We start from the raw sequence: 24,697 nt of genomic DNA on the forward strand, positions 1-24,697 counted from the left end.
ATCAAAAATCAGGTTTATAGTTTCTGAACTGTTGGTTTGTGTGTCTCAGCTGTGTTGTGTTTATTTTGTTTTACTGTTTGTTGATTATTTTACAATTCATTGAACCTTAAATAGCCTGTTACTCACTGAATTTTCATTTCATGGTCTCTCCAGTGATCAGTCTATATACATCAGAATCTGTGTTAGCGGAAAGAACAGTTAGCTTGGTGTTTATCGTGTTGATCAAAGTAACATGTTGTCAGTAACATGTCAAGTAATGTCTTTTTAACTTTATTTCATTGTTGCTGCACACTCTAAGCCATGTGGTTGACAACCTGAGTGATTTCTGTTTCTTTTATTTAATGCTCTATCAAGGGAAAAAACAACTCAGACCTATTACATTTTTTCCTCAAACCCATGGAGAGGAAAAAAAAAACGCTTCTTTTGTAGAAATGCCTTCAATAAGCAGCTTTCTGATTTGAATGCTGTCATTTTCAGAACAGCTTCTGTAGCTGCATTGATTTCGTCCATGCCTGTCTCTCTATACATTGTTTCAAGATTGGGCAGTTTTCTGCACAGTTGGGATACTTTTTATTTGATTGGGCAGGGAGGGGGGAGGATGCTTTGTGTGGGTTGTGATAACTTGGGGTACATCTGGCACCATTTGGGCAACTTCCCCAGACAAAAAGTTCCTCTGCTCTGTTCATATGGACAAAATATAAAAATTGGGCTAGACTCTGATTAGGCTACTTTTTGTCAGCCAAATTAAGCAGCAGTGTCTCTATATTTGTTAAGATCCTAGCTTTGGCACAATTAGATAATGTTCCCAACCTACAAAGGAGCTGACTGGTTCGGTTGTTGCCACAACTGGGCAACTGGTCATTCAAGAAAGCAACACCAAGACTTTAAAAGTAAAATTTGACGTGTGCGTCAAATTGGAACCAGTCTACACCATATCTGAAGTTCATCTCCCCCGTGGTTCATGGCCCCTGATGAACTGTGCTTCTCTCTGGGATCAATACCCTACCCGATGCTTGACGATGGGGGGAGGAATAGTTTGACAATTACATGCACCTGAATCTGCTAGCCTTTTGCACACACACTCACACATTGAAGTCGCTGTGGAAACCATTCAGACCAGTGTGAATGCTCTCCAAATTATTTGAAGGGTTTGTGTCTATCTGAGAGTACAACAGAGAGAGAAAGAGAGTGGGAGGCAGTGGCTCCGTGTTATTTGTGTGGTTGCATTGTGGCTCACTGTGGGGGTGTGATACTGCAGGTTACTGGCAGACTCACTCTACTGTACAGAGAAGCAGTGAGGAGCAGGAGATACTGATGAAGAGATGGAAGGCCTTCTCTTACTTTATCCTACCAAACCCTCACACGAAGAATAAATCCCAGAAGCTGACTGAACTCTCCTTGACTGAGATTTAATCATCTCAATCACACGAGCACACACACAACCTCATAATTCAGACAAAGTGTTACCGTAATTTGGTTTATTCCTCCTGTGCGCATTGCATGGCTATGTAGCCACAGTACATGGCAGCACACAAGGTTTCAGCTGAGGGCAGATTGAAAATAACCCTAATTAAACATAACAGCTGTAGTGTGAGAGTGAGACAGGCAGGGCAAGAGATTGAGACTTCCAGTGTGTTAGAAGAGAGGATAAATAAGACCTCATAATTGCCAAGCTCTATCACATCCAAAGAATCAGGTTTTATTGCTAACATGAGTCCCAATATTAGTGGTTGAATAGCCTGTAATTTTGCGCTCAAAAGGAGAGATTTGTCCTCCATTCATCATCATTAATAACAAGTCTATTACAGATGTAAAAACATACTCTTCTTGCATTATGTATGACTTGATCAAAACCTCAAAGTACCATCTTCTGGCTCTTGTGAATCCTCTTTCCATTTGTATACATCTGGCATTAATTGTCCTTACACATACTGCACATTTAAAGGGACAGACATCAATAAGTAGGTGGGAGTTTGGGGTGATGAACAGACTTGTGGATGTTCCTGCATGATTGGTGGCATTTTTTTTTTAAATCTCTCCTCACCTCTTTTATTATTATATGCACATCCACTCACTGTCCTCTCACTACTTTCTCAAACTGTAAAAAAAAATCAATGCTCTCCAGTGTACCCCTCCCCCTAAATGTTAATGGGCATGATGCCTGTGCACACATAAGCACACAGTCCCCGAGGCCAGCTGAGAACTGGGATGAGAAACAGAAATCATTCTGTTTTCTCTCTGATTACTCTCTTGAAGTAGAGGTATTAGGTTTTTGACTAAAGCCCCAAGGTTGATGATAGATTTCTGACCAGTACATTGCATACATGTCATTTTTTCTCAATGAAATCCATGTGCAAATGGTAGTTCAAATGTTTCCTAGCAACAAGATCTAACTAACTGTTGGAGCAAAAATGCTGAGGCAACTTCCAGGAACACAGTCACCAGCGCATTTGCCCAAAATATTTTCCTTGATATCACTGCTTTAAGTCATAACATCATGCCCTGTTTTCAGACTTGCAGGATTCACCAGTGTGTCTATTATTTTGATGGCAAGGAGCATTATTTAAACCCACTTGGGAGTTAATATCACATGGTTTTCAAAGATACATTTCAGTGCTGGAATTTCTGTAACTTAAAAAAGAGCACCCAAAAGGCATCCAGATCCATGTGATGTAATGGTATGGCTATAAAAAAAAACACATGGCATTTTAGGATTGAATATTCCTATATATGCTGGAATATGTGCTGGAACAAGAAAATATTGAGAATACTGTTGTGATATAGTGTAGAACAAAGATGCATTTCCTAACTCCTGTCACCTGTGAATATGTTAAGCTATAAAGAAATTACTAAATCACATTTACGCTACGGTGAAAGTGTGACAGACTATTGGATTCACACTCAACAGGTGACTAAGTCCAATTTGTGGCTGCAGCCAGCAAATTTCATGATCTGGTGAAGAAAATCGTTATTCCCAGTAGCTGGGAGAGAAACGGAGAAATAGTAAATTAATCTATTCAAAAGTAAAGACCTGACTTTTGTTTTGAATTGGAAGAAGTCATGCTGTGGGGATGCGCTCCTACCAGCCTCCTCCATCTGCACATCTGAATCCCTGGTGGATAATCACGTGATCTGGGAGGATGCACTTGGAGCTCTTGACACTGCAGGGCTTTTTCAAACTCCGGAGAGCAGGGAGGCTGAGCTGCTGCAGCACCCAATTTAGTCTATTGCTGCAATGCCATTTCTACTGTTTTTTCATGAGTGCCAGTTTGAGCACGAGGAAATACGTTAATCTTGTATTTTCCATTATCACGATTTTTGAAAAGTGTAATGAACAAGCTACGATCAATAGCAATCTCTTTGGAAGCCATAGGCTATCTGAAAAAGACAACAGAGCAGCTTCCACAAATTGTGCTCTCTTTGATGTGCATGTCTGTTGAGCCTAATTATCTGTCACATTATCACAGCATCAGTGACTGCACCAATTTGTTCCCCATAATGATGTCAGTGGGCTATGAGCAGATTTTGGGAACTTGTGGAGACAGCAGACGAGATTATATGTGAGTGTTTGTCCACTCTCAGCAGTGTTCAGTAGATTGACGCTCCCTGCTCTTTTTAAATCTCTCACCTGTTTCTCCAGCGCTTCCTTCCCAGTGGTGGACATCTTGGGCGCCGGCGCGCGCTCGCAGGTGCATCCTTCCAACAGGTAAATCCCGGCAGGTCGCGCGCTTTGCTCATTCTCGAAGTAGAACAGTATATTCTGGTAGAGGGCGAAGAACTTCTCGTGCCATCGGCTGTTCTCCGCCGTCTTCTTGCTCAGGTAGCCGCGTTTGGTTCCCTCTTTACGCGCGACCGCCGACAAAAACAGCGCGTGCCCTTCGTTGTAACGGACGCTCTTCTGCATTTTGTCGAACGGTTTAGAAGAGAGAGGAAAAAGTGGGACAACCACCACAGCGTCTTTCACTGCGAGCCCATCTTCACCGGGGAATGCGTGTAAACTTTCCCACCGAGAGACGCGCGGCTCAGCGGCACCGCTGCGCACGGAAAAGTTGCCCCGCTGGCGGAAGCGCTTCGGCAGAGGAACTCATAGTAAAGATGTCCGAGTGCCAAAAGCACTACAGTAAATCCATGCTGCTCACCAAAAACTCGCACTTCTATTGGTAAACACCAACTAACAAGCAGGAGAAAGCGAGTGGCGTGTCGCTCACAGAGGGGAAAACCCTCAAGTGGACAGACAGTGACACGATCACAGACCCGTTAAGCTGTAATCGGCTTTGACTTTGGTTAACTCTCTCTCTCCACACAAGCGCTTACTCCTACACAAGGTCTCTCTCTCTCTCTCTCTCTCTCTCTCTCTCTCTCGACGCGCGCTGATCTTGGAGTTGGCGGAATTAAAGGCGGAGCGTGAGTTGGCCGTGTATTTGAGAGTGAAAGTGAGTGAGAGTCAGTGCAGATTTTCTCAGAGGAAAACGTTGTGATTTGTATCTGTATTACTAATGGTGTTGGATCTGAGAGCACACACACTAATGACTACATCCATGGATTATAATAAAAAGATAAATGAACACAATAGTTATCCTTGACTGAACTCGAAAAAGTCAATTTAATGTTCCTGATGTAAAATTGGATTTCTATAATGCTTTCTGCCCTGCAAAATAAGTGCAGTGGTTCTATTTAAAAAACAAAACAAAACAAGTGTAGAAAGTTTGTCTGTTTTTCTTTATTTTTTTCACCAAACACATTGATTTCACACACATTCTGGTAGGTAAAATTGTGATTGTTTGGTATTCAAATGATGCTAATATCATATTTAGGTTGTATTACAGAAAATAGCTAGATCCTTTTTAACACACCTACACATACGCACTAGCAAATACCGAGCACACTGCTCCATCACCACTGAGTTCTCTCTGAAACAAGTTTTTGCTTCTTTAAGTATGAACATGTGTGTGTGTGTGTGTGTGTGTGTGTGTGTGTGTGTGTGTGTGTGTTCTGATGGTGCTGAGTCTCAGCGATGTTAGGGGTTTGACTGTAGCCATTCCATGAGGGACGATCTGTCGGAGATGCTCCAAAGATCTGAGAGGAGTTTCTTAGTCTTCCTAGAGAGACAAAGAAATAAAAAACAAACACTGTGCATCAACCTATTGTAAATACATTGTCCTCTCACACACAATCCCTGTTCTTAACCTCTGACCGGCAGCTCTACTCCTCTGCGTACGATTATTGTGTACTGAGCATGGCTTCACTCCAATGAAGTACAAACATTTCATATAGGGAGGATTAAACTGATGGAGAGGTATGGCTGTGTGTGTGTGCTGACATATTTCATATGGTGAGGATTACTTAGGAGGAGACTAAGCAGCACTCAACTCCCAGCAGGCTGTCTGTTACAGAGCGAGAAGATGCTGTGTACAAATTTACAGAGACAGAAGACTCTTTGGAGAAAGTGCAATATGCTGATGCTTTGACAGCAAAAAACTAAGAATTAGCTGTATTTCCACTTCCTAACTCAATTGTAAGCGGAAACTTCTCTGCCTGCCGGTGTGTGATTCATCCTAGTAGAAAAACTTTTCTACATCAGAATTAAAAATATATTTTCTCCTTATTTCCTCATTAGTGTTTCTTTCTACCTCTTTCTCAATATTTGGAAAATAAATTAGCCAGAGGAAAATGAGATTTGGACCTCCTGTTTCATAAAAACTGTCAAAGCATCTCAGTTTGGTTTTAAGCAACAATATAAGCAAATATTTTTGTTAATAACCACATTAGGGACATTAATTTAAAATCAGAACTTTAAAAAAAAGAAAAATATTTAAAATTTGACATGGCTGATTCCATTTGAGATGTCTTCAAAATAAAGTTAATAGCAAAACAATTTTCAAAGGAAACTAAGACCTAAAATCTAAAACAGGCTCTTTATGTCTCAGAAACAAAGGGTCCAAATTCTGGCAGCAATCCAGAGATTTCAAACCGGTAAACTTCCTGTCATAAACCTACTTTGAGGTGTTTGTCTCCTGTGAAACCTCTTGACATCATCGAGAGACAAAGCCGGAGCTTCTCCGCTAATCTGTACCCACGCTCATATTCCAGGAATATTGGTACATTTTCTGGTTCTGACGTGTTAGTACAAGTATGAAATCAAGTTCATTTGAGTGTTAAACTCTAAATAAACATTCGATTTAGTGTCAGTGGAGCTGCTTTGAGTTTGATTTCTTCACGACACACGTTAGACTCACAGCTCTCAGCTCCATTTGTGATCGATGAGAGGATGCTTTTGGTTTTAAAGGCTCATCCACTAATTTAGTTTTATACTTCATAAAATTGGAGGGAGGACTTGTGAGAGATAGAGCAGATTAAAAAGAGTGGTCAAAATCAGAGCTGCAGATGTTGAGATATGCTAACTTAATCCATAACGGGGCCCTGTGGAGTTTTCTTGTAAACAAACAAAAGTTATGTTTACCTTTATTACTTTAGTTACGTTTATCCTTGTGATCTACAAATGTGTTGAATCCATTTTCTTCCTCATAAAACTTTTGCAAAATGATTTATTAAGTATTTTAAATCCTGCTTTGTTTACATCCATGTTTACTGGCTTGAGGTATTCTTCTTTTCTGCCTTAAATTGGTGCATTGCTGTGTTTCTCGGCGCATTACAGCCACCTGTAGATCAGTGGAACTGTGTGAAACGACTGGTAGAACTGTGTATCATGTCACCCTGGTGCACGTGCATGACGCAAACAACAGGTACCCACTCATAAGAAACTTCTCCATAGCGCTACCAGAGTTCAAAAACTCCGCAGGGAACCTTTAATACGGGTAAAAATCCACTGAATCCTTTACTTCCTATAGTGCGAACTGAAATCAAATCAAGCCGAGATAACCCTGATGACATCATCCAGGTTATTTTCCCAGACTTTAAAAAGCTCCTCCAGAGCCAAGACATTATACAACAAACCTAAACCCATAGTAAACTGATCTTGATGTGTAAAATTAGTTTCTGTACTCGTTTACTTTAAGAACTTGTCAGGATATTCATGTGTGTGCGTTGGCTGTACCTCCTGGAGTTCACCATGTTCTCCAGCTCTCGGGCCTTGAGTGCAGCAGTGTGTAGTATAGGATCGGGGATGTCAGCCAATCGGGCGACATTCAGGCCGTAGCTCCGCCCTGCAGCTCCTTCAGTTAACTGGTAGAGGAAGGTGATGAACTCTGGCTGAACCTCTCCATCTGTTAGCATGCACATGTGCACATGTTATGATTTAGAAATTGTTAGTATTGTTCTAAATTAAGCTTCAAGACAACTGTTGAACCAATTTTTTCCACCAAAAATGTTTTTACATGCATACAAAAATGCACACACACACACACATACCGTCAGTGGCAATGTCAGGTTCATTGAGTAGGAAAGCCATGTGGTAGTTGGACACGTGTTCAGGATACACCCGCTCCAACTCACACAGAGGAGGGTAATGGGTCACAAACAGGGTGAGGGACTTCACCTAAGAAGAGGAAGGGGAGCGTGAAGTTCTAACATCCAGGATGTCTGGTGAGCAGGGTCTCTGGTATCACATCATCCTTTTATACCCAGTATCAAAATGTTAAGGACCAGGAAAACAATCATTATGAAGGTCAGCCAGGTGTAAATGAAATCTGTACATGGTGTTCGCATAAAAACTCAGCCGAGCAGTAGAGCACAGCACTGCTGCAGGCGGAGATGTCATTACCGCAGTCATCACTTGCAGTCTCTGCTCTGTTCCGGCCTGCCACAGAAGCTTGTTGGTAAAAGTAAGAAAAGTAAGTACAGGCTGTACAGTAACATCACTTGTGTTGACCCTACACCTGCCATGTTTGGTTTCACTGACAATAGAACTTCCCCACCTACTCACCAGCTTTGCATAGTGGCCGTGAAAAATAAGATCGGATCAGTGTGCACAGAATGAAGACAATAAAATCATAAAAACTGTGTGTTAAGATATTACTTTTGGATTTGTGATTATCTGTTTAACACATCCATATGCAGATCACATTTTATTACCAAGTGTAAAAGAGGACATGTTGATAGAATGATCACATATGAAAATCAGTGAGTCAGACAGAGAACAATAAAACACAATAATAAACAGAAACATTCTCATAAACAAGGTGGGCCATAACTGTAAAATAAACAAGATTAAGAGTCTACAGCCACACCGTACCAAGTGACCTCATCCTCACAGCTCACTCATTTTAACATCCTTGTGAATATGAAAAGGTTTGTAAGCTCCATTTTTACCCTCACAATATGATTTTATCCTACTAAATGATTTTGTTTGTCCTTTGACGTCTGTGATTATTATCAAATAAATTTTTACACTTTTTTCACTCTAATACAAAAGAGAAACATGGGAGCAAAAATTTAAAAAATCTAATACATATAGCAAATGGTAGATATCATAACAAATATTGTATTATGTAACACCCTGTGTTAACAACTAAGCAAGAGTCATAGCTGAAAAACAAAGTGCATCTACATCTGCTGTACTTTGGCCCATTTAACTGCCTCTGCACCCTGCAGTGTGCTGAACAAATATATGAAGACATGCTTTGTGAATATTACTACCAGTATAAACAGCATTGTGTCACCTTTTCCCCACCATCGGTCTTTTTTCTATACTTTTCCTTTCTCTTAGGGATTTCTGCAGTCACTGTAAACACAACATTTAGCTTTACAGGCTCTAGAGAGAGATTCGACTAAGTGAAGGCCCTTCACCTCATCCGCTATTCTTGAATCTCTGTCAGGCCTGGGAGCCACCCAAAGGCTACATGATTGAACTCTGGCATTAGGGTTAAGACATTAAAATCACAAAAAAAAATGGGTGGCACGGCACTTGCACGTCCTCACTCAGCTTCTCTCTCAAATACATGCACAAACATTTTCTCCTCTCAGCGCTGCACTCACAGACAGCTGCTGAGAGCTCTTCACGAAAACAAATGCATTTCCTTTTCCTGCTTACTTTAACAACTCAATCACATGTAAATGGAGTGGAGAGGACACATTAACACAAAATACTGTGAAGATATTTTCAATTAACTACAATTAACAGTCTTGAGACAGAAAGCTGGATTAAATATCTCAAAAAACACTAGTATTAATAATCATTACGTCTGATGATCACAGTAATGATAACAAATTGTGTATGAGCTCTCATGGTGGAGCAGGCCTGCGTCTTATATCATCGCTGCAAACATGCAGCTGCAGGACTCGGCTGGCTCCAGGATCGGCCCGCTAACCGCTCAGTCTAAGAAAGGTCACATGTCACTAGAAATACCTCCCTCCGAAAGAGACATGCAGGGCAACTCCTACATGCTTCCAACAAAGACACACAGACCTGCACCCACTGAAACACATGTATAACAGTACACACACACACACACACACACACACACACACACACACACACAAGTTACTTCAGTCATTCCTGTCCATCTACACTGAAAAGGTAAAAATAAATGGAGCATGGCAGAGGGAGGCTGCAGCCTGGATAATGGTCTGATTAGGTGCTAATAGCTGCTCATTAGCAGAGCACCCCAGGGTGTACCGAAAGCCTTATTCTGCAGAGCTATACAATGTGATGAAATTAGTGTTGAAATGATTTGTGAATTCATTGATTAGTTGATAACCAGAAAATTAATAAAGGGCAATTTATATATTCGATTAATCATTAAAGTAAAATCCCCAAACATTTAGCTAGTTCCAGGCTCAGGCTCCAATCTTGTACATCCATATTCATGCAGTTGTTGACTGATCAAGCAGTTTAAAGACATTCTTTGACATTCTCATTGTATTTGACCTTTTATAGACCAAACAATTTAAATAATCATTAAACCTGAATTTTTTTTTGGTCACTTGGGGGCAGCAGAACAAGCTAAAAACAAAACATCACCTTATAAAGTTGTTATAGTGAACGTTAGCAAACAGTGGCTTATTTACATGTAGCGACATTAGCATTCATTTAGAGTCGTGTTTCAGGCTTCCTGATAAAACTAATTTCAATATTCTTTCTCCTCTTAGTTCTCTTAGTGGTCTCAATCAACTCCTGAGAAAAATATCAGGCTCTTTAGCTGCTAAATGCTTCACTAACTTCTAGCTAGTTCAAGCCACTTGCTAGTTTTGGTGCTGATCAGGTTGTATACAGCTGATTTATAAGAGCTGTTGCTGGAAAACAATGCTGTAGAGAGCAGCAAGAGTGAACAAAACAGTACAGTTAAGGACTGTAAAACCAAAACAATAAGCTGAAAGATGCTAAAATTCTTCGTAGACCTGTTGGGAACCGCAGCGTTGGGTAATAAATCTCTGCGGGTTTGTCACGATGAGCGACACCTCACAATTTCATCTATTAAAATACTGATTAGTGCAGCTTTAAGTTAGCTGGTCAGGAAAATATAGCTAGTTGCAGCCCTAGCATGAATAGTGATATTAGGTATTTTCCTTCTGTTGCATGCATCTTTAGGAATGTAAGAAACCTTTAGTTGAGGCACAATGTTCATGTGTCATAAAGACAAACTGGAACAACATCTGGTGCGGGGCCCTTGCGTGTAAATTCAGTAGCTTGATTGGAACGACGCCAAGATGTCTGACATGTTGACAGGTCCATATCAGAACTCATCATACAAAGGAGAAGTCCACTGATAATGGAAAACATATGTTGAAGAGGTGGCAAGTTATAAAAGATCCCAGCTCAAGTTGGCTTGTTGTTCATCGTATTTGTATGTGACAGAACCCCAGCCGGAAATAAAGCCGTATTCAAACTTATGCCTCTTTGTGTGTCTCACTCTATTCAGATCATCAGAAATACATAGTTACAAAAAGTTTTTATCACAATTTAAAAGATCTCTGTTGAAAAGTAACCCTAACTATGATCCAGGTTTAATGCATGATCTTAAATTTGCCAATGACAACTATGATATAGACAAAATTGTGTAACTGGTAGACTGGGAATAAAGGAGGGAGATAATGAGAAGTCTGAAGAGCAGGACTTTCTAAAGCAAAGTCCATGCACATATGTGAACTACAATCTGGTGCACTGTATGTTTATAAATACAAACAGAGTGGAATGCTAAGAGCAGTGAATCACTGAGGAGAGGACGGGCTGGGTGTAAGGCTTACTTGACTGTTTCAAATAAAACAGCATTGCCACAGATAACACTGTCTCTTGTGTTGCCTTGTCCACCTTTTCTTCTCCAGTAATATGTCTCTGATAAGTTTTGAGCTCTGAATTGGTGTCTGGTTTACCATTAACCAGCAGTTTTATAATGATATGTTGTCAAAGAGTCCGTGGGATGTGAACGTGTGCACGCACGCAAGTGTGCCTCCAGTTAGTAAAGTGATCCTGAGGAAAGGGCTAGAGGTGTCAACACCACTATTGCTGTCTCTTTGTCTCGTTTACTCCTCGCTATCCAATTAGACACAAATCCAATTCTAACTGGAGTTAACACCCTCTCCTCGCTCCTCGTGTTCTCACCTCACAACTAACAAAGCTCTTGCTGAGGAGCTGTGTGTATGTTTGTGTGTGAGACAGAGACAGGGAGAGATTCAGTGTCAATGAAGCACGCATGTGTGTGTGTGTCACTGACCTCGACTTAGGCTGCGAGTCTGTCTTGTTCGCTCATTGGCCTAATTTATCCCAGCCTGGTTTGAGGATAAGGTGCATAAGTTATGACCTTTCCTTTAGGTCATGTCTAGTATTCTGTTTAAATGGAAATACTTTTACATCCATTTTTATAGCTAACATCCAGGGTTCAACATTAAAAGATAAGGCTGGCAATCTTCTATATTTTTCTTATTGTCAATAAATATGTGCAGAGCCAAAGCAAAAATGAATCGATCTACTCACAAGTACTGTGTGTATCAAAAGCCTTATATGTACTTTGTACTGTATTGTCTACAATTTCTCAAAGAACTTCAGTACAAAGTCAAAAGATTGTGATATGTTGCTCAACAAGCTAGTGAAGCTCTGTAAACAGAATGGAGTTTCTACGCATGCATAGTGGTGTCAGCCTTACACAAAACTACTCTTCTGAGACTAAAAAGGTGATCACGGTTTAAACTTTTGGAACCGTTTCTAAATAAACTAAGGAGCGTGTCACCAAGTGCAGCAATGTGGCTCATTGATGTGTTTTTCATAGTTTGTTTTTAAACTATGGAGATCTACAGCACAGAGGAATATGATATATCAGAGTTTGGATGCAGACACACAATACTTGTAAGTAGGATCAATTCAGTCACTGGACTGATTATTGAAAAAAAAAAAGCTTCTAGTCTTAGCATTTGTGTTTTTTCTGACCACTCAGAGTGGACAGGAAAGATATTGCATCTATTAACTTGAAATTTTAAAGTTCATTTACTTGGTGTCCTTTTAGTCCACACAATATGTCACGCCATTCCTGAAGTTTTTCCACCCTACAGTATCGTTTTTGTTAAAGTCATTAGTTGGATTTTCGAATGGTAGATCAGTTAAAAAAGTAGACCTCTGACCTACTGGCCTGACTGGGAAAGTAGAAAATAGTAAATATTAAAGAGTATTACATTAATAAATTGCATGGTCAGTTGATGCAGAATACAGCTGCACAGGGCAGATAACTTCACACTTAAGTGGCTGCAAAAGATTTCCACCAGAAATATGTAGCACAAGACCGACCATTGCTCACTAGTCAAGATTCAATGGAGGTCTCGATGCTGTTTAGACTACAATTTTACATTTTGGTCTTAAATTTTGATTTAGTAACCTGTCCTGTTTGCCAAGAGATGTCATATTTGATTCGCCTGAAATGTATTATGTGGCAAGTTTATTCCATCTCAATAAGTGGGACTATGATGTTTTTAATCAGCCGCAAGCTCAGTTTGTTATAAAGTCCGAGGACATAAATTCATAAAAATCCTGCATAGTTCAGATTTAACCATTTGATTGAGATAAGCGATTTTTCAGCAACACCTGCCACACAGCACTGAGCGCAGGAGAGTGTGAATTCTCAAGTTTTGAAAAGAATTCAAGCAAACTGTAATGATTCAAGCAAGCTGTGCCACTGTCCATGCCAGTGTTTGAAAGAGCTTTTCTATTTTTTTTTTTTTGAACTTTTTATTTGTTAATTCATTTCATCCACGCATGTACTTTGTTACTTCTAATTCAAGACCTCCCTGGAGAAATGAGGAAATTAAACAATTAAAGAGAAACTGTCGAACAGCAGAAAGAAGATGGAGAAAGAATAAACTAATAGCCAATTATCACATTTTCCGCAAACAGTTGATGATTTACGATAAGACAATTAAACATGCAAGACAAGTACACCTCTCAAAATTGATGACCGACAATCAGAATAATCCTAAAATCCTCTTTTCAACCATTGACCCTGTTTTTACAAAGTCTGGCAGTATGTCTACCACCTCCAAATGTGAAGAATTTGCAGTCCACTTCACAGATAAAATGCACACTATTAAAACAAATTTATGTCACTGTTAGTCTATGAATCTTAATAACCCAGAACTTTTGTTTTTATGTGAGAAAACATTGGACAAATTTGTCCTGGCTGATGCTGAGATGCTTGGCAAAATTATTTCTCAATTAAAATTCGCAACCTGCTTTTTAGATCCCATTCCCACATCCTTTTTTAAAACGTTTAATATCCTCTTCAGATGGGTGTTTTCTCTACTGATCTTAAAACTACCATAGTTAAACCTCTTCTGAAGCAAAACAATTTAGATCCCTCAATTCTTAAATACTACAGACCAGTAACCAATTTGCCATTTTTAAGTAAAATTTTAGAGAAGCTTGTTTTTAATCAGTTAAATGATTTTAGTCAACTCCCACAATATTTTTGAAAAATATCCAAAATCCTGTTAAATGGACCTCTTTGTTTAATCAACATCTCTGAGAGACTTTAATTTATTAGACTTAATAACCTGTGTTTTGGTTTTTAATCTAACTTGATCTCTTAGTTCTTACTCTAAACATTGTATGAGATGCAATGAAGCTTCAAACAAAATTCCTACAATCAAACTGGCAAAAGCTAGAAATTTCTGACCAAAGAATATAGTCACAGTAAGTTGAGAGAAAGACATGCTAGCATCTTAGCCATGTGCTCTATGTGAGTGCAGTGCAGGCATAGAGCAGCACAGAGTGCAGTGGAGCACACATGTGGTTCTTTTGTAGGAGCTTTGTACTACTGTGTGAGCACATCAGGCCATTAACGCCCACGTGCAGTGTCACATTCTACTGAAAATTCACTCATTAGACTGCAGCTGAAAGCGAGCTTTATAGTGAGTTCTGGTTCTCCTGTTTATCCGAGTGTAAAGCTGGACCCAGTTCTGCCTGCTGTTACAGCGCAGTATTACAATGCTTGTGCAGTCACATGCAAGTCTGAGTCATGGTATGAGTTGAGAGTGATGTTTAGTGCTTAGCTTAGTGTGAGGCTAATGGCAGGACCTGCTGTTAGTTTGAATAAAAGAGAGTGTCCAAGTATGTCTGAGAGTGAGTAATGGCTAAAGAAGAGGACAGTATGACGTACTTCACATCTTCACTTTTAGAAGGGAATTAAAAATGAGACAAAAACTCATGAAGCCAACATCCTGCTGGTTGAGATTTCAGCATAAAACCCTGCAACTCTGAGGGAAAATCTAGTTTTAGTGATTCTCCTCTGCTTTTATGGTTCTTATTCTCTTTCTGCATCAAGGCTGTCGTTATTGAGAAGTGTTATGAAATCCATCTACATTGTTAACTACCTCTCAGGTGAGTGTTGGGGGCAGGGAAAGGTGTGTTACTATAACAACCAAGTCACAGGAGGAGTAGTCTGACTTTTGACGCGAGCAGTAATGTCTGGTGAGGAGGAGGAAGAGGAGGAGGCAGAGGAGGAGGAAGAGGAGTGAGCATTAAAAGCACTGCAGGTCTGCCCGTACTGAGGAGGCCTTTTGCTGTAAAGCATCACTTCTTTTGTGCTCTTTTGTTTGTCGTTCCTTTAATAGCAAGGCTTTTCTAACAAATCAATGCTGTTACACAACAGGTAGTTGGAGAGCTCTCCCTCCTCCTGCTGCCAGTAGCAGCTCCCTGCTGCATTAGCTGCTACCTAAACATTTGCATTTTACGTTTTCCAGCAAAATTACATAACCCCAAGATTCCGTCCAAAAATTAATGTGGAACTGGCAAAACATGAAAACTGGGAGGATTTTTTCAAAGATAAATGTTTATACATCTATATTTGAGCAGAGGTAACTCAGAGCAATTTGGAGCTTTTTGACTAAAGTCTTTGAAAACAGAAAATAAACATATACCAGCTCTCACAGATTGGATACAGCTTGTAAGCTTTGATTACCAAGAAGGCAGCAGTCAACATTGGGCCTAGAAAGTATGCAGTAATGGTGGACCTCCAGAAACCCATCAATGGTACTGTATCTGTCACTGTTGACTGAAGTGGGAGCTGCACCCTGGCGCGCATCCTTCCAAACCACCAGGAGGCCAGAATCAGTGGTTTGTTTGGTCCACTGACTGTCTGATGAACAGCTGGTGCTGTGATTATCCATGATAGCCAGACAACAAAGTTCTTCAGGTGCGAGATTAACTACACGCTGCCCAAGGTCAGCATGGACCATCTGAGTTGATAAATCCTTTCTCCCAAGAGATGCCACAGCTGTGAGGACACTAATACCACACGCACACCACCAACTGCTCAGAACACAAGACCTCTATGCTACTTATGCTAATAGTGCTCTTTCCTGTTTTTTTCTTTTGTTTTGTTTTGTTTTGTCTTGTGAATTACAATCAAACTAAAGCCTGACTGATATTTCTGCAAGCAGACATATTGGCTGATATGTTGGCAGATACAAACATCGAAATTTCAGTACATAAATATTTTGTATGCTGAATTTTTACAATTTAAATTTGTCTTATTTTAATGGTAAATATAAGTATATATACTGTATATATAATATATATTTACAAATACTGTCATTTTTGACAGTAGGGTTTATTGTTCAACTGTAAATATCTAGCCTCAGTCAATACACTTTGTTTCAACTCTTTAATAACCAAATTTGAGGGACAATGGCTAAAATGTTTATAAATTTGTGTTAAAAAAATGGAACTTACTCTACTACTGTACATAAAACAGTTATTGCATGTTTGTCTGTCATGGAAGTGAAGTTTCCTTCTCCATTGCTCCTCCTGAGATTTCTTTTTTTTCCTGTTAAAGGGGATTTTTCTTTGGTTTATACTTAGCTGAATCAATGGTCTAAGGATGTTAAACTGATTATTAAGCTCTTTGATGGAAATTTGGGATTATATAAATACAACTGACTTGACTTGAAACTAGGAACATAAACTGAAGCTGATAACTGATGAGGAAGATCTCATTTGGTGGGCTAATTAGAAAGAATCTTTTGAGAACTAACAAGAAGCCTCATGTTTCATTAGTCTCTATTAAATGGTGGAAAATATTCCGAGTATCAACAGTGGAGAAAATGAACAGCGGTATGTCCTGACTAATGTTACACCTCAAGCACACAGCTCGTGTCAACATGTAATAATGAGTCTTCTGTGCTCACGTTATTGATCCATTTTGTCAAGACAAATTGGTACATATAAATATCAATTTGTCCACAAGGAGATGACTACTGTATCAAGTTGCACTCACTGGTATTGATAAAACCCCCTTTTAAACACAAGCACCTTCCTCCTGACTCGTTCTCTCGTGGTACCAGTCATCTGTTCTGTCAGAATGGTTATACGCAATATTGTGCAACACCCAAAGGCCTCCTGACTGTGCCAGTTCATATAATCCCAACGGAGTGCGCGCATGCACACACACACACACACACACACACACACAGTCTCTCTCATAGGACTATTGATTCCAAGTACTCTGAGCTGAAAAGCCTTACATATCCGTCTTCCACTTCAGTGAACCTCTGCACAGGTCTTCTCTCCATATTGGCTAAAATTGGACCTTTATGCTTTCCATAAACATCATTTTAATGACAGCTGACAGGAAATAATCACATGTCATTAAGAAATGATGCGTATGATCCCTTGTGAGCACACAGGTGGACATTGGACAACCTGTCATCAGCTTTGATTATGTGGGTGTTTCATGAGGATTAGTGTCCCCTTGAGCACAGTTAAGTATCTAGGGGTCCCTTTCTCTTTTGCTCTCATTTTCCACTGCAGCCTACTGCTTTCTAACAGGATATTAACATTATAGATCAAGTTTCTCCACAGTTCTGCTCAGTTTTCAAGAGCTGTTCTGCTGAAGCCTCCTTGGTGCCTCGTCTTTCTATGCAAAACAAACCATAACAGGGGTCTGCAGAGCACATAACTGCATACAGTCAAACACTTGCATGCACACAAATAGAAACACATAAACAAAGCGCTATACTGAAGGCCATTAACTTGATGGTTTATTGGACCAAAGTCCCACAACGAATGTGGATTTAGTAACAAGAAAAATTTGTGTGCAGTGGACAAAAGAGAAAGAAAAGTGTCCATACTATCGGTTACTGTCACATCAGTCCATTCCTTTTCCATCTCCTCTCTTTAAATATTTACAACTGTCTTATTCCCACGCCGTAATACAGAGTGTCCATCCACATCACACACACACACTTACATCTCTGATGAAGTACTCAAGGGTGGCATAGGCGATGGCGATCCCATCGTGGGTGCTCGTGCCTCGCCCCAGTTCATCCAGGATGACCAATGAGCGCTCGGTCGCACGGCAAATGATAGCTGAAGCCTCCGTCAGCTCTTCCATGAAGGTACTGCGCCCTTTGTAGATGTTGTCTGACGCCCCCATCCTGATAAACCAATCAGACAAAGGAAAAGGAGAGTCAGAAGTCAAGGGTAATAAGTCGAGAGAGACAGCATAATATTTTTGTCTTTTGAGATGAATACTTTGTCGGATTAGGATATTCTAGAGTCCTGATTTCTTGCTGTGACTTTGCCAACAGATATGGTAAATTACCTATTGGATCATTAATAGTGTGCCGTCCTTCACAACTCAGAATGGTGCCAGGAACTGACTTCACTGTTCCACCTGACAGCATCAACAATAAATGTTTACATACTGTATGTAATCACAGTTTAATGAAGGAAATTGTACCTGGAACCATTCCTCATCACTCTGCATACTGGGTTTTTCCTTCCCAATGAGTAGAGGGAAGTTGAGCGTGTGGGTGCACAGCATACTTTACATATGTGTGCACTCGACAGGAGATGACGTTGCATGACTCAACTGATTGATTTGTATACTGCTCCCGATCTGTGAGCGATAGCTAAATGGTTACTGGTTCCTTGAAATTAAATACATCATCATTCCTCTTTGGCGTCACCATGATTACAGTTAGTTTTGCACTGAAAAGCTCTCTGTGCTCCTATTGGTCAATGTCAAAGAACATATCACAGAGGTTTTCAAACTAGGTGAGAGAATTGAAAAAAATTGGGGATGTTGTGAGGTGTCCCAGATGCTGCGTTTGTTGTCTTCCACTACATGAGAAAAACCAAGCAATTGTGGTGCCAGACGTTCATTTCATTTACGATGCTCCACGTACAGACCTAGTGTTTTTTATACAGTGCTTGTATTTTGTAGTTCCTTAATTACAAAAAAAATTAAATATTTACAGTAGGGCTTGGTTTAATCATTGTGTGCACAAAGGTTGTAAAAAGTGAATTTCTACCATTTTAGATTTCAGATTTTTTTCTATTTCTTTATAAACTAAGTGTAAATAATCCATTGTAGATTATTTACAATCTAAGTATCTTTACAACAGATTAGGTCCAAATAGAATGAATAATGCAAAGATACCTCTTTCAGAGATTGTATGGCATTATGAGGTTATGAAACAATATCATTTAAAAAAAAAAGAAAGTTCAGAATCATCTTTCTTTTACACAGTCAAAAATTTGGAAACACTTTATCATTCAAGAGAGTGGGAAGCTGTGTCCAAACTTCTGACTGATACTGTACATTTCTGACAGTGAATACTTTGCTAGGGGAAGACTCCTGAGTTCATGTTGTTCATGATCTCCCTGCTTTGATTATAAAATTTCAGTCAGAAGTTAGGATGCATCCAGTCTTTAAATGATTTGATCTCCAAGTGGAAGAAACAGAGACAATTCAACTGTTGTTGTTCTTCCAGAAACCACCCACAAACAAACAGAGAATCTGCCATTTTTCTAGCAGTGAACTTGCTCCTACAAGGTCTTCTTCCAGGAGAACAACTTACATACAGTACCAAGAAAAGAAATAAGAGTGAAATGGAAATGGAGGGGTGAGGAGAGAGTGAGAATATAACAGCCTATCATTCTTTTTTTAACTGCACAGAGGAAAAAAAGAGGAAGTCAACCAGCGGCCATAGGGTGTGGGTGATGGTGTGAAGAAGTTAAAATGTTTTTGATACATATCATACTCTGAACTCTACACTGTGCCTCAATGTCAAGCTCTTTTGAAGAAGCCATGCTTATTTCTTGACATTGTTTGTGGTTACACATTTCTCTTTACACAAAATACATTTATTTTCTCATGTCATTTCAGGTTAATTGAGTTAACATGCAGCTATTTCTGAAATCCCTTCAGGTTGTATTGTCAAATTATTTGGGATTTGTCCTCATTCAGCCAAAAGCATTGCAGTCAAAAACCCCCTAGCAAATTCAAAAATCACTGCACAGCCTAACAGACTTAAAAGGAAAAAAGTAAAGTACTTTAAATCATTCATACGCTATGCATCTATCTCCAAAAAATAACTGTAATATTCACCAAACTGAAAACAGATGCAGACATCCAAAAGTTGTTTTATGACTATAAACCTTTTGCATTTTTGGTCACCAATATTACAAATCCATATTATGAGAGCAAAACCTTAGAAGTTAGGATTTTATCTTATGTGTGACCAGTTCAGGGTTTTTTTTGTCTTGTTTTTGTTGTTGTTGTTTTTCATTTTTGGAGAAAGACGGGTTTTATAGAACAGGAAGTCCAGACTGTATGGCCAAAAGTATCCGCGCATCCAAACATGAAATACATATGTGAGTGTTGAACTTCTCATTCCAAATCCATCATCATTAATCAGCTTCTATAACAGTTTCAACTCTTAAGGGGAGGCTTTCCACTGCAGAGATTTGCCCCCATTCAGCCACAAGAGCATTAGTGAGGTTTGGTCACTGATGTTGGTTGGCAAGACTTCGGCTTTCCAGTTCTTTCCAAAGGTGTTGGGTTGGTTGACGTCACAGCTCTGTGCAGGCCAGTAGAGCTCTTTAACACCCAACTGGGAACACCATTTCTCTATGGAGTTGGCTTTGTGTGAGAGTTCCCTTAACTGTATCTAACCATGCTTAACAGTCAAAGACCAAAAGTACACAACAGTATTTTGACAAGCGTGTCCATTTATTTTAGGCCATATGAGGTATATGTAATGAATGCGCTGACAAATTATAAAGTAAAATTATTGTTGACGTTCTGATGTCATCTAAGGAGGCTTCATTTAAAGAACCAGTGTGTAGGATTTAGGAGGATCTATTGGCAGAATTGGAATATAATATGTTTTCATTTGTGTATAATCACCTGAAAATAAGAATTGTTGTGTTACCTTAGAATGAGCCATTTATATCTACATAGGGAGCGGGTCCCCTTCCATGGAGCCCGCCATGTTGCAGTGACATGTTTCTACAGTAGCCCAGAACGGACAAAATAAACACGGGCTCTCGAGAGGGCCTTTTGCATTTTTCGCGACTTTTGCGACCACCGTAGTTTCTCCTACACGCTTGGAAGGGGAGGGGAAGGTGTATTCAGTTGATTGTAGATTGCAACCTCACCGCTAGATGCTACTAAATCCTACAAACTGGTCCTTTAAGACCAGTGACAGAAATTCAAAACTCTTAACTCCAGCAGTGACGCACTTGCATGTTTCCACTTGCTGTCAAGTCTATCTACGTAGATATTTGCAGATGAGAGAGACAAAGTGACATGTTGAATTCTTCACAAGCCTAAAAGACAGTTTGAGTGCTCCTCTGATGCATGGAGACTGACAGACAGCGCAGTGACTCATCTGATAAAAGCTCAACTTAAGTTAGATCACAGATGCCACATCTCTCTGGCAGTCACTGTTTCCCACCTTTAAATCTGTCTTTTCCTGTCCTGATTGACCTTCACCATAGTACCTGTCAATGAACCACGAACAGGAGCCTCCAGCACATGAGTTACCATGGTTACACCACACGCTATATGGGAGAGGGGTGTGGCAGCCATGCTGCTGCATTTCATTAGCTAATTTATAGTGGGCCTGAGTGCATGCATGCCTAAGACTCGGGGGAAATTATGACAATCTGATCTATACTATGTGGCAGCAAGAGCGGACAGAATAAGATGAAAAGAGGAGTGCTCTTCACACACTCTGTCTGTCCACTGATGAGGGGATGTGCAGCGGAAACACAGCAATACTCCACCAGCTGGGTGTCCTGCTGGTCTCAGAGAGTTCCTCCTTCCCGCCAAACAAACACATTCTGAAAATAGACTCCATTTATCATCACCAAACATCTCTCTAGAAAACATGTTTAGCCACATTTCCAGTGTTTTTTTTGACGCTCAAGACTCCCTCCAAGCAGTAATTTTATTTTATCATTCTATCATCACATCAGTCATAGTCTGGCTGAATAAGATGCATGAAAATGTGTGCTTCCACTTACACTTTTTGGCAGAAAACCAAGACCAAAAAGTCAACACTGAAAAGTCTGTTTTCAAAGGTCATACTGATACTCCGAGAGATGTGGAAGGAGGTCACTCTCTCCTTTTCTAAAGCACTTACAGAAAAACAGTTACAGTTATACTCTGCATCACTTATCTACAATGTTCTAAGTGTTCGGGATGTTATTCACCTTTTTATGATGTAAGCTACTCACCACCCATCCGCCTGTTACATTTCATCCTCGCCTGTTGAGGAGACCGACAGAGAAGAAAGCTTTGCCAACAGTGGATTTGTCCCAGTACGATTGTTAAATGTTTAAAATAAATGGCCTAAACAGGAACTGTTGCTGTTTAATATGAAGGATTAACATGCTTTTTAAACCTCATTTAAACCACATTGTAGCTGAGCTTTTTCTGAATAACTTCACCTCACATTATCCACTGGGACAAAATACATACCACTGAATGATAACATTGGCCCAAAAATGCCGGCAACATCCCCAGACAACAGTGTTTGATTGTTTCACAGTGGATTTCAACTTTAAATCTTTACATTTTCTTTTTCTCGTTTGTTTGTGAGAGTTTGCATTTTGTCTTAGCTGTGATGGTTATAGTTGGTTTGTTCTGCCTGTATTTTCTTGTTCCACTGATGCTGTGTGATTTTAAATGGCTGTTTATTTTGACGATTATTTTATGTGGACCCCAGATAACTAGCAACTACTGTAAGCAAGCTAACGGGAATCCAAATGAATAATAAATAATAAAGTTACACATCACTCATCCTTTTATCTAGATACAATACTACTCAAAGTAAGCACATTGATTAACATTTATCATTTATTATGAGTTTTCCTCAGATTTGTGCTACCATTTCGAATCATGTATTTCTGTATTACCACCACAATAGCTGATTTTACACCCTCAAGTCCTGTGGAACACTATGAAGGCCTAAACAGCCATATACGCCGCCTACAAGATGGCACAGGCGCGCTGACACTGCAGCGCTATAAAAACTGAGGAACAACGGAGTCAATTTAGGATACAGCATTTTTCCACACACTCAACATGTCTCACATCGCTATACAACACCCACCTAGGTGATGATGTTACACAGAGACCCGTTGGCACCAACACACTCACCACTGTTTGTGAGGTCTTATGAAATTTCTGGATATCAGCCACATTTCTGGCTGCCAAAAAAAAAAAAAAAAAAAAAAATTTGCAGCATTTTCTGCTGGAAGGGAAGCTTGTGAAAGACTTTTAGTAAAACACTGTATAATCGCTGCTGAAGGAGTCCATGGTCGATTAAAGGTCCTTTTCAAAACACGGTTTTACATTCTGCCTCCTTTTGCTGTTTCCATAACAACCATGAAGGGATGGAAGAATGTGCTCTATAACCTTCAGGACTCAATACTGACAAGAAAACACACACACACACACAGCAGCTGCATACATACACATGTGCATCAGTCAGCCGCCAGGAAACACACACACACACACACACACACACACACACACACACACACGACAGCCTGCTGTGAACAAACACACATACACACACACACAGACGCAGAATTATGCACAAACCAGTGTACGGCATGTTTGTAAAACTGCTGTAGCACAGTGGAGTGGGCAGGAAAATAAAACCAAAGTTCTGTGAGGCGGCCCGCTGCTTTAAACCAATCTCCTGATTATTCACTTTATCCTCATTGATAATCAATCATCTGGATCAGTTCAGACAGGATATCCCATTAGACACCTACGCACCATCTCATTACCCCCAACCCACAAAGTCTGCTTATTCCACCTTAGTAAAACTCACAACCTCTCCCACCCTGTCTGTCTCCCTCTCGCTGCGTCTATTATGTGTGACACAGCGGTGGGGATTGATTGAGCGTTTATTATCGAGACAAATTCTCCTCGGGATCTTACGTTCGGTGTTAAGAGAGGGGCTGAGCAATCCAATTAGAAACAGAAAAGATGATCGAGGTAACAGAGGAGGTGAAGTCAGGACGGCGGATATTTACTCTGTGGGTGTGCGTGTGCGTTTTCTCTGTGGACACTAATTAGCTTTATGTTGCATTTTTCTAATAGACAGAGGGAATATTAACCTCCAATCCCAATCAAAGACTAAACAACAGAGGGACACCCACAATCAAACACATGCAACACTCTGCAATGAGTGTTAGAAAACAATCTTTCCCTAATCTGAACCTGCACTCCCCTGACCTAAAGCAAACTCTAATTACTCCCTAATTCTAAGTCCTAAGATTTATTATTTTAATTTTTTACCAACTTTACCTCAAAAATACCAAGACTTTTTAAAAAGGGGCAAATCAGTTTAAACTGATTTTAACTCAGATTTTATGTTCCCATTCTCTTAAAAGGCTTTGATAAATAGTTTACAGTAAACAAAGTCAATCTGTGAGAAGCACAGCTCAAGAAATGGTTGCATAGTAGTAGTAATACTAGTAGTAGAAGTAGTAGTAGTAGAAGAAGGAAAACAAGATGTAGGAGAGGAAGAGAGAATAAGAAGGAGAACGAGAAGTAGATGTAGGAAGAAGAAAAAGGAGAAGATGAAGGAGAAGAAGAAGAATTGTGCAATTAATTTGACAAGTTGAAGTCAGACAATTTAGTTATTATACTAATTACATCAGCCAACTGAGATATTTTTTATTTCTTCTCTTTCTTATTACCAGGGTGGGAAATACGATAAAACTAGATTCTGCTCCTCAAAATTAGGTTTATATTTTTATATTCTAATCTTTGCTTTTTTCATGTATAAAAGTCTAGTTTTACCCATTCAGGCTCCCTAATTTTTTTGAGAATGGACAATCACAATCGAAATGCTCACAATACAGCTTTGCTTTGTGCTAAACGGTCACATGTAAAAAAGGCTGGGAACCACTGGTTTATAGGATCAAAGGGATATGATCTGCATCAATACTAGGGTGTTTTTTCAGTCACTTCACTTCTGTCCATCCAAACCCAACTCCAATCATGGT

The 24,697-nt window shown here is 39.8% G+C and overlaps 2 protein-coding genes across 3 annotated transcripts in view; both read right to left on the bottom strand.

Annotated features, from left to right (window-relative positions):
• LOC137199480 (ras-specific guanine nucleotide-releasing factor 2) overlaps positions 1-4,306 on the bottom strand; it is a 43,592-nt gene extending 39,286 nt beyond the window's left edge. For both annotated transcript variants that reach the window (XM_067613815.1, XM_067613807.1), the window contains exon 1: positions 3,629-4,306. In XM_067613815.1, coding sequence (XP_067469916.1) covers positions 3,629-3,904 — 276 coding nt within the window. In that variant the 5' untranslated portion in view covers positions 3,905-4,306. The remainder of the gene's footprint in view (positions 1-3,628) is intronic.
• A 394-nt stretch (positions 4,307-4,700) lies between these two features.
• The window catches only part of msh3 (mutS homolog 3 (E. coli)), a 44,027-nt gene continuing 24,030 nt past the window's right edge, over positions 4,701-24,697 (bottom strand). The window contains exons 21-24 of the mRNA XM_067613827.1: positions 17,628-17,814; positions 7,369-7,495; positions 7,055-7,223; positions 4,701-5,099 (exon numbers count right to left, since the gene is read on the bottom strand). Of these exons, the coding sequence (XP_067469928.1) occupies positions 5,018-5,099; positions 7,055-7,223; positions 7,369-7,495; positions 17,628-17,814 (565 nt within the window). The 3' untranslated portion in view covers positions 4,701-5,017. The remainder of the gene's footprint in view (positions 5,100-7,054; positions 7,224-7,368; positions 7,496-17,627; positions 17,815-24,697) is intronic.

This window comes from Thunnus thynnus, chromosome 2 (genome assembly GCF_963924715.1).
Source record: "Thunnus thynnus chromosome 2, fThuThy2.1, whole genome shotgun sequence".
Lineage (NCBI taxonomy): Eukaryota > Metazoa > Chordata > Actinopteri > Scombriformes > Scombridae > Thunnus > Thunnus thynnus.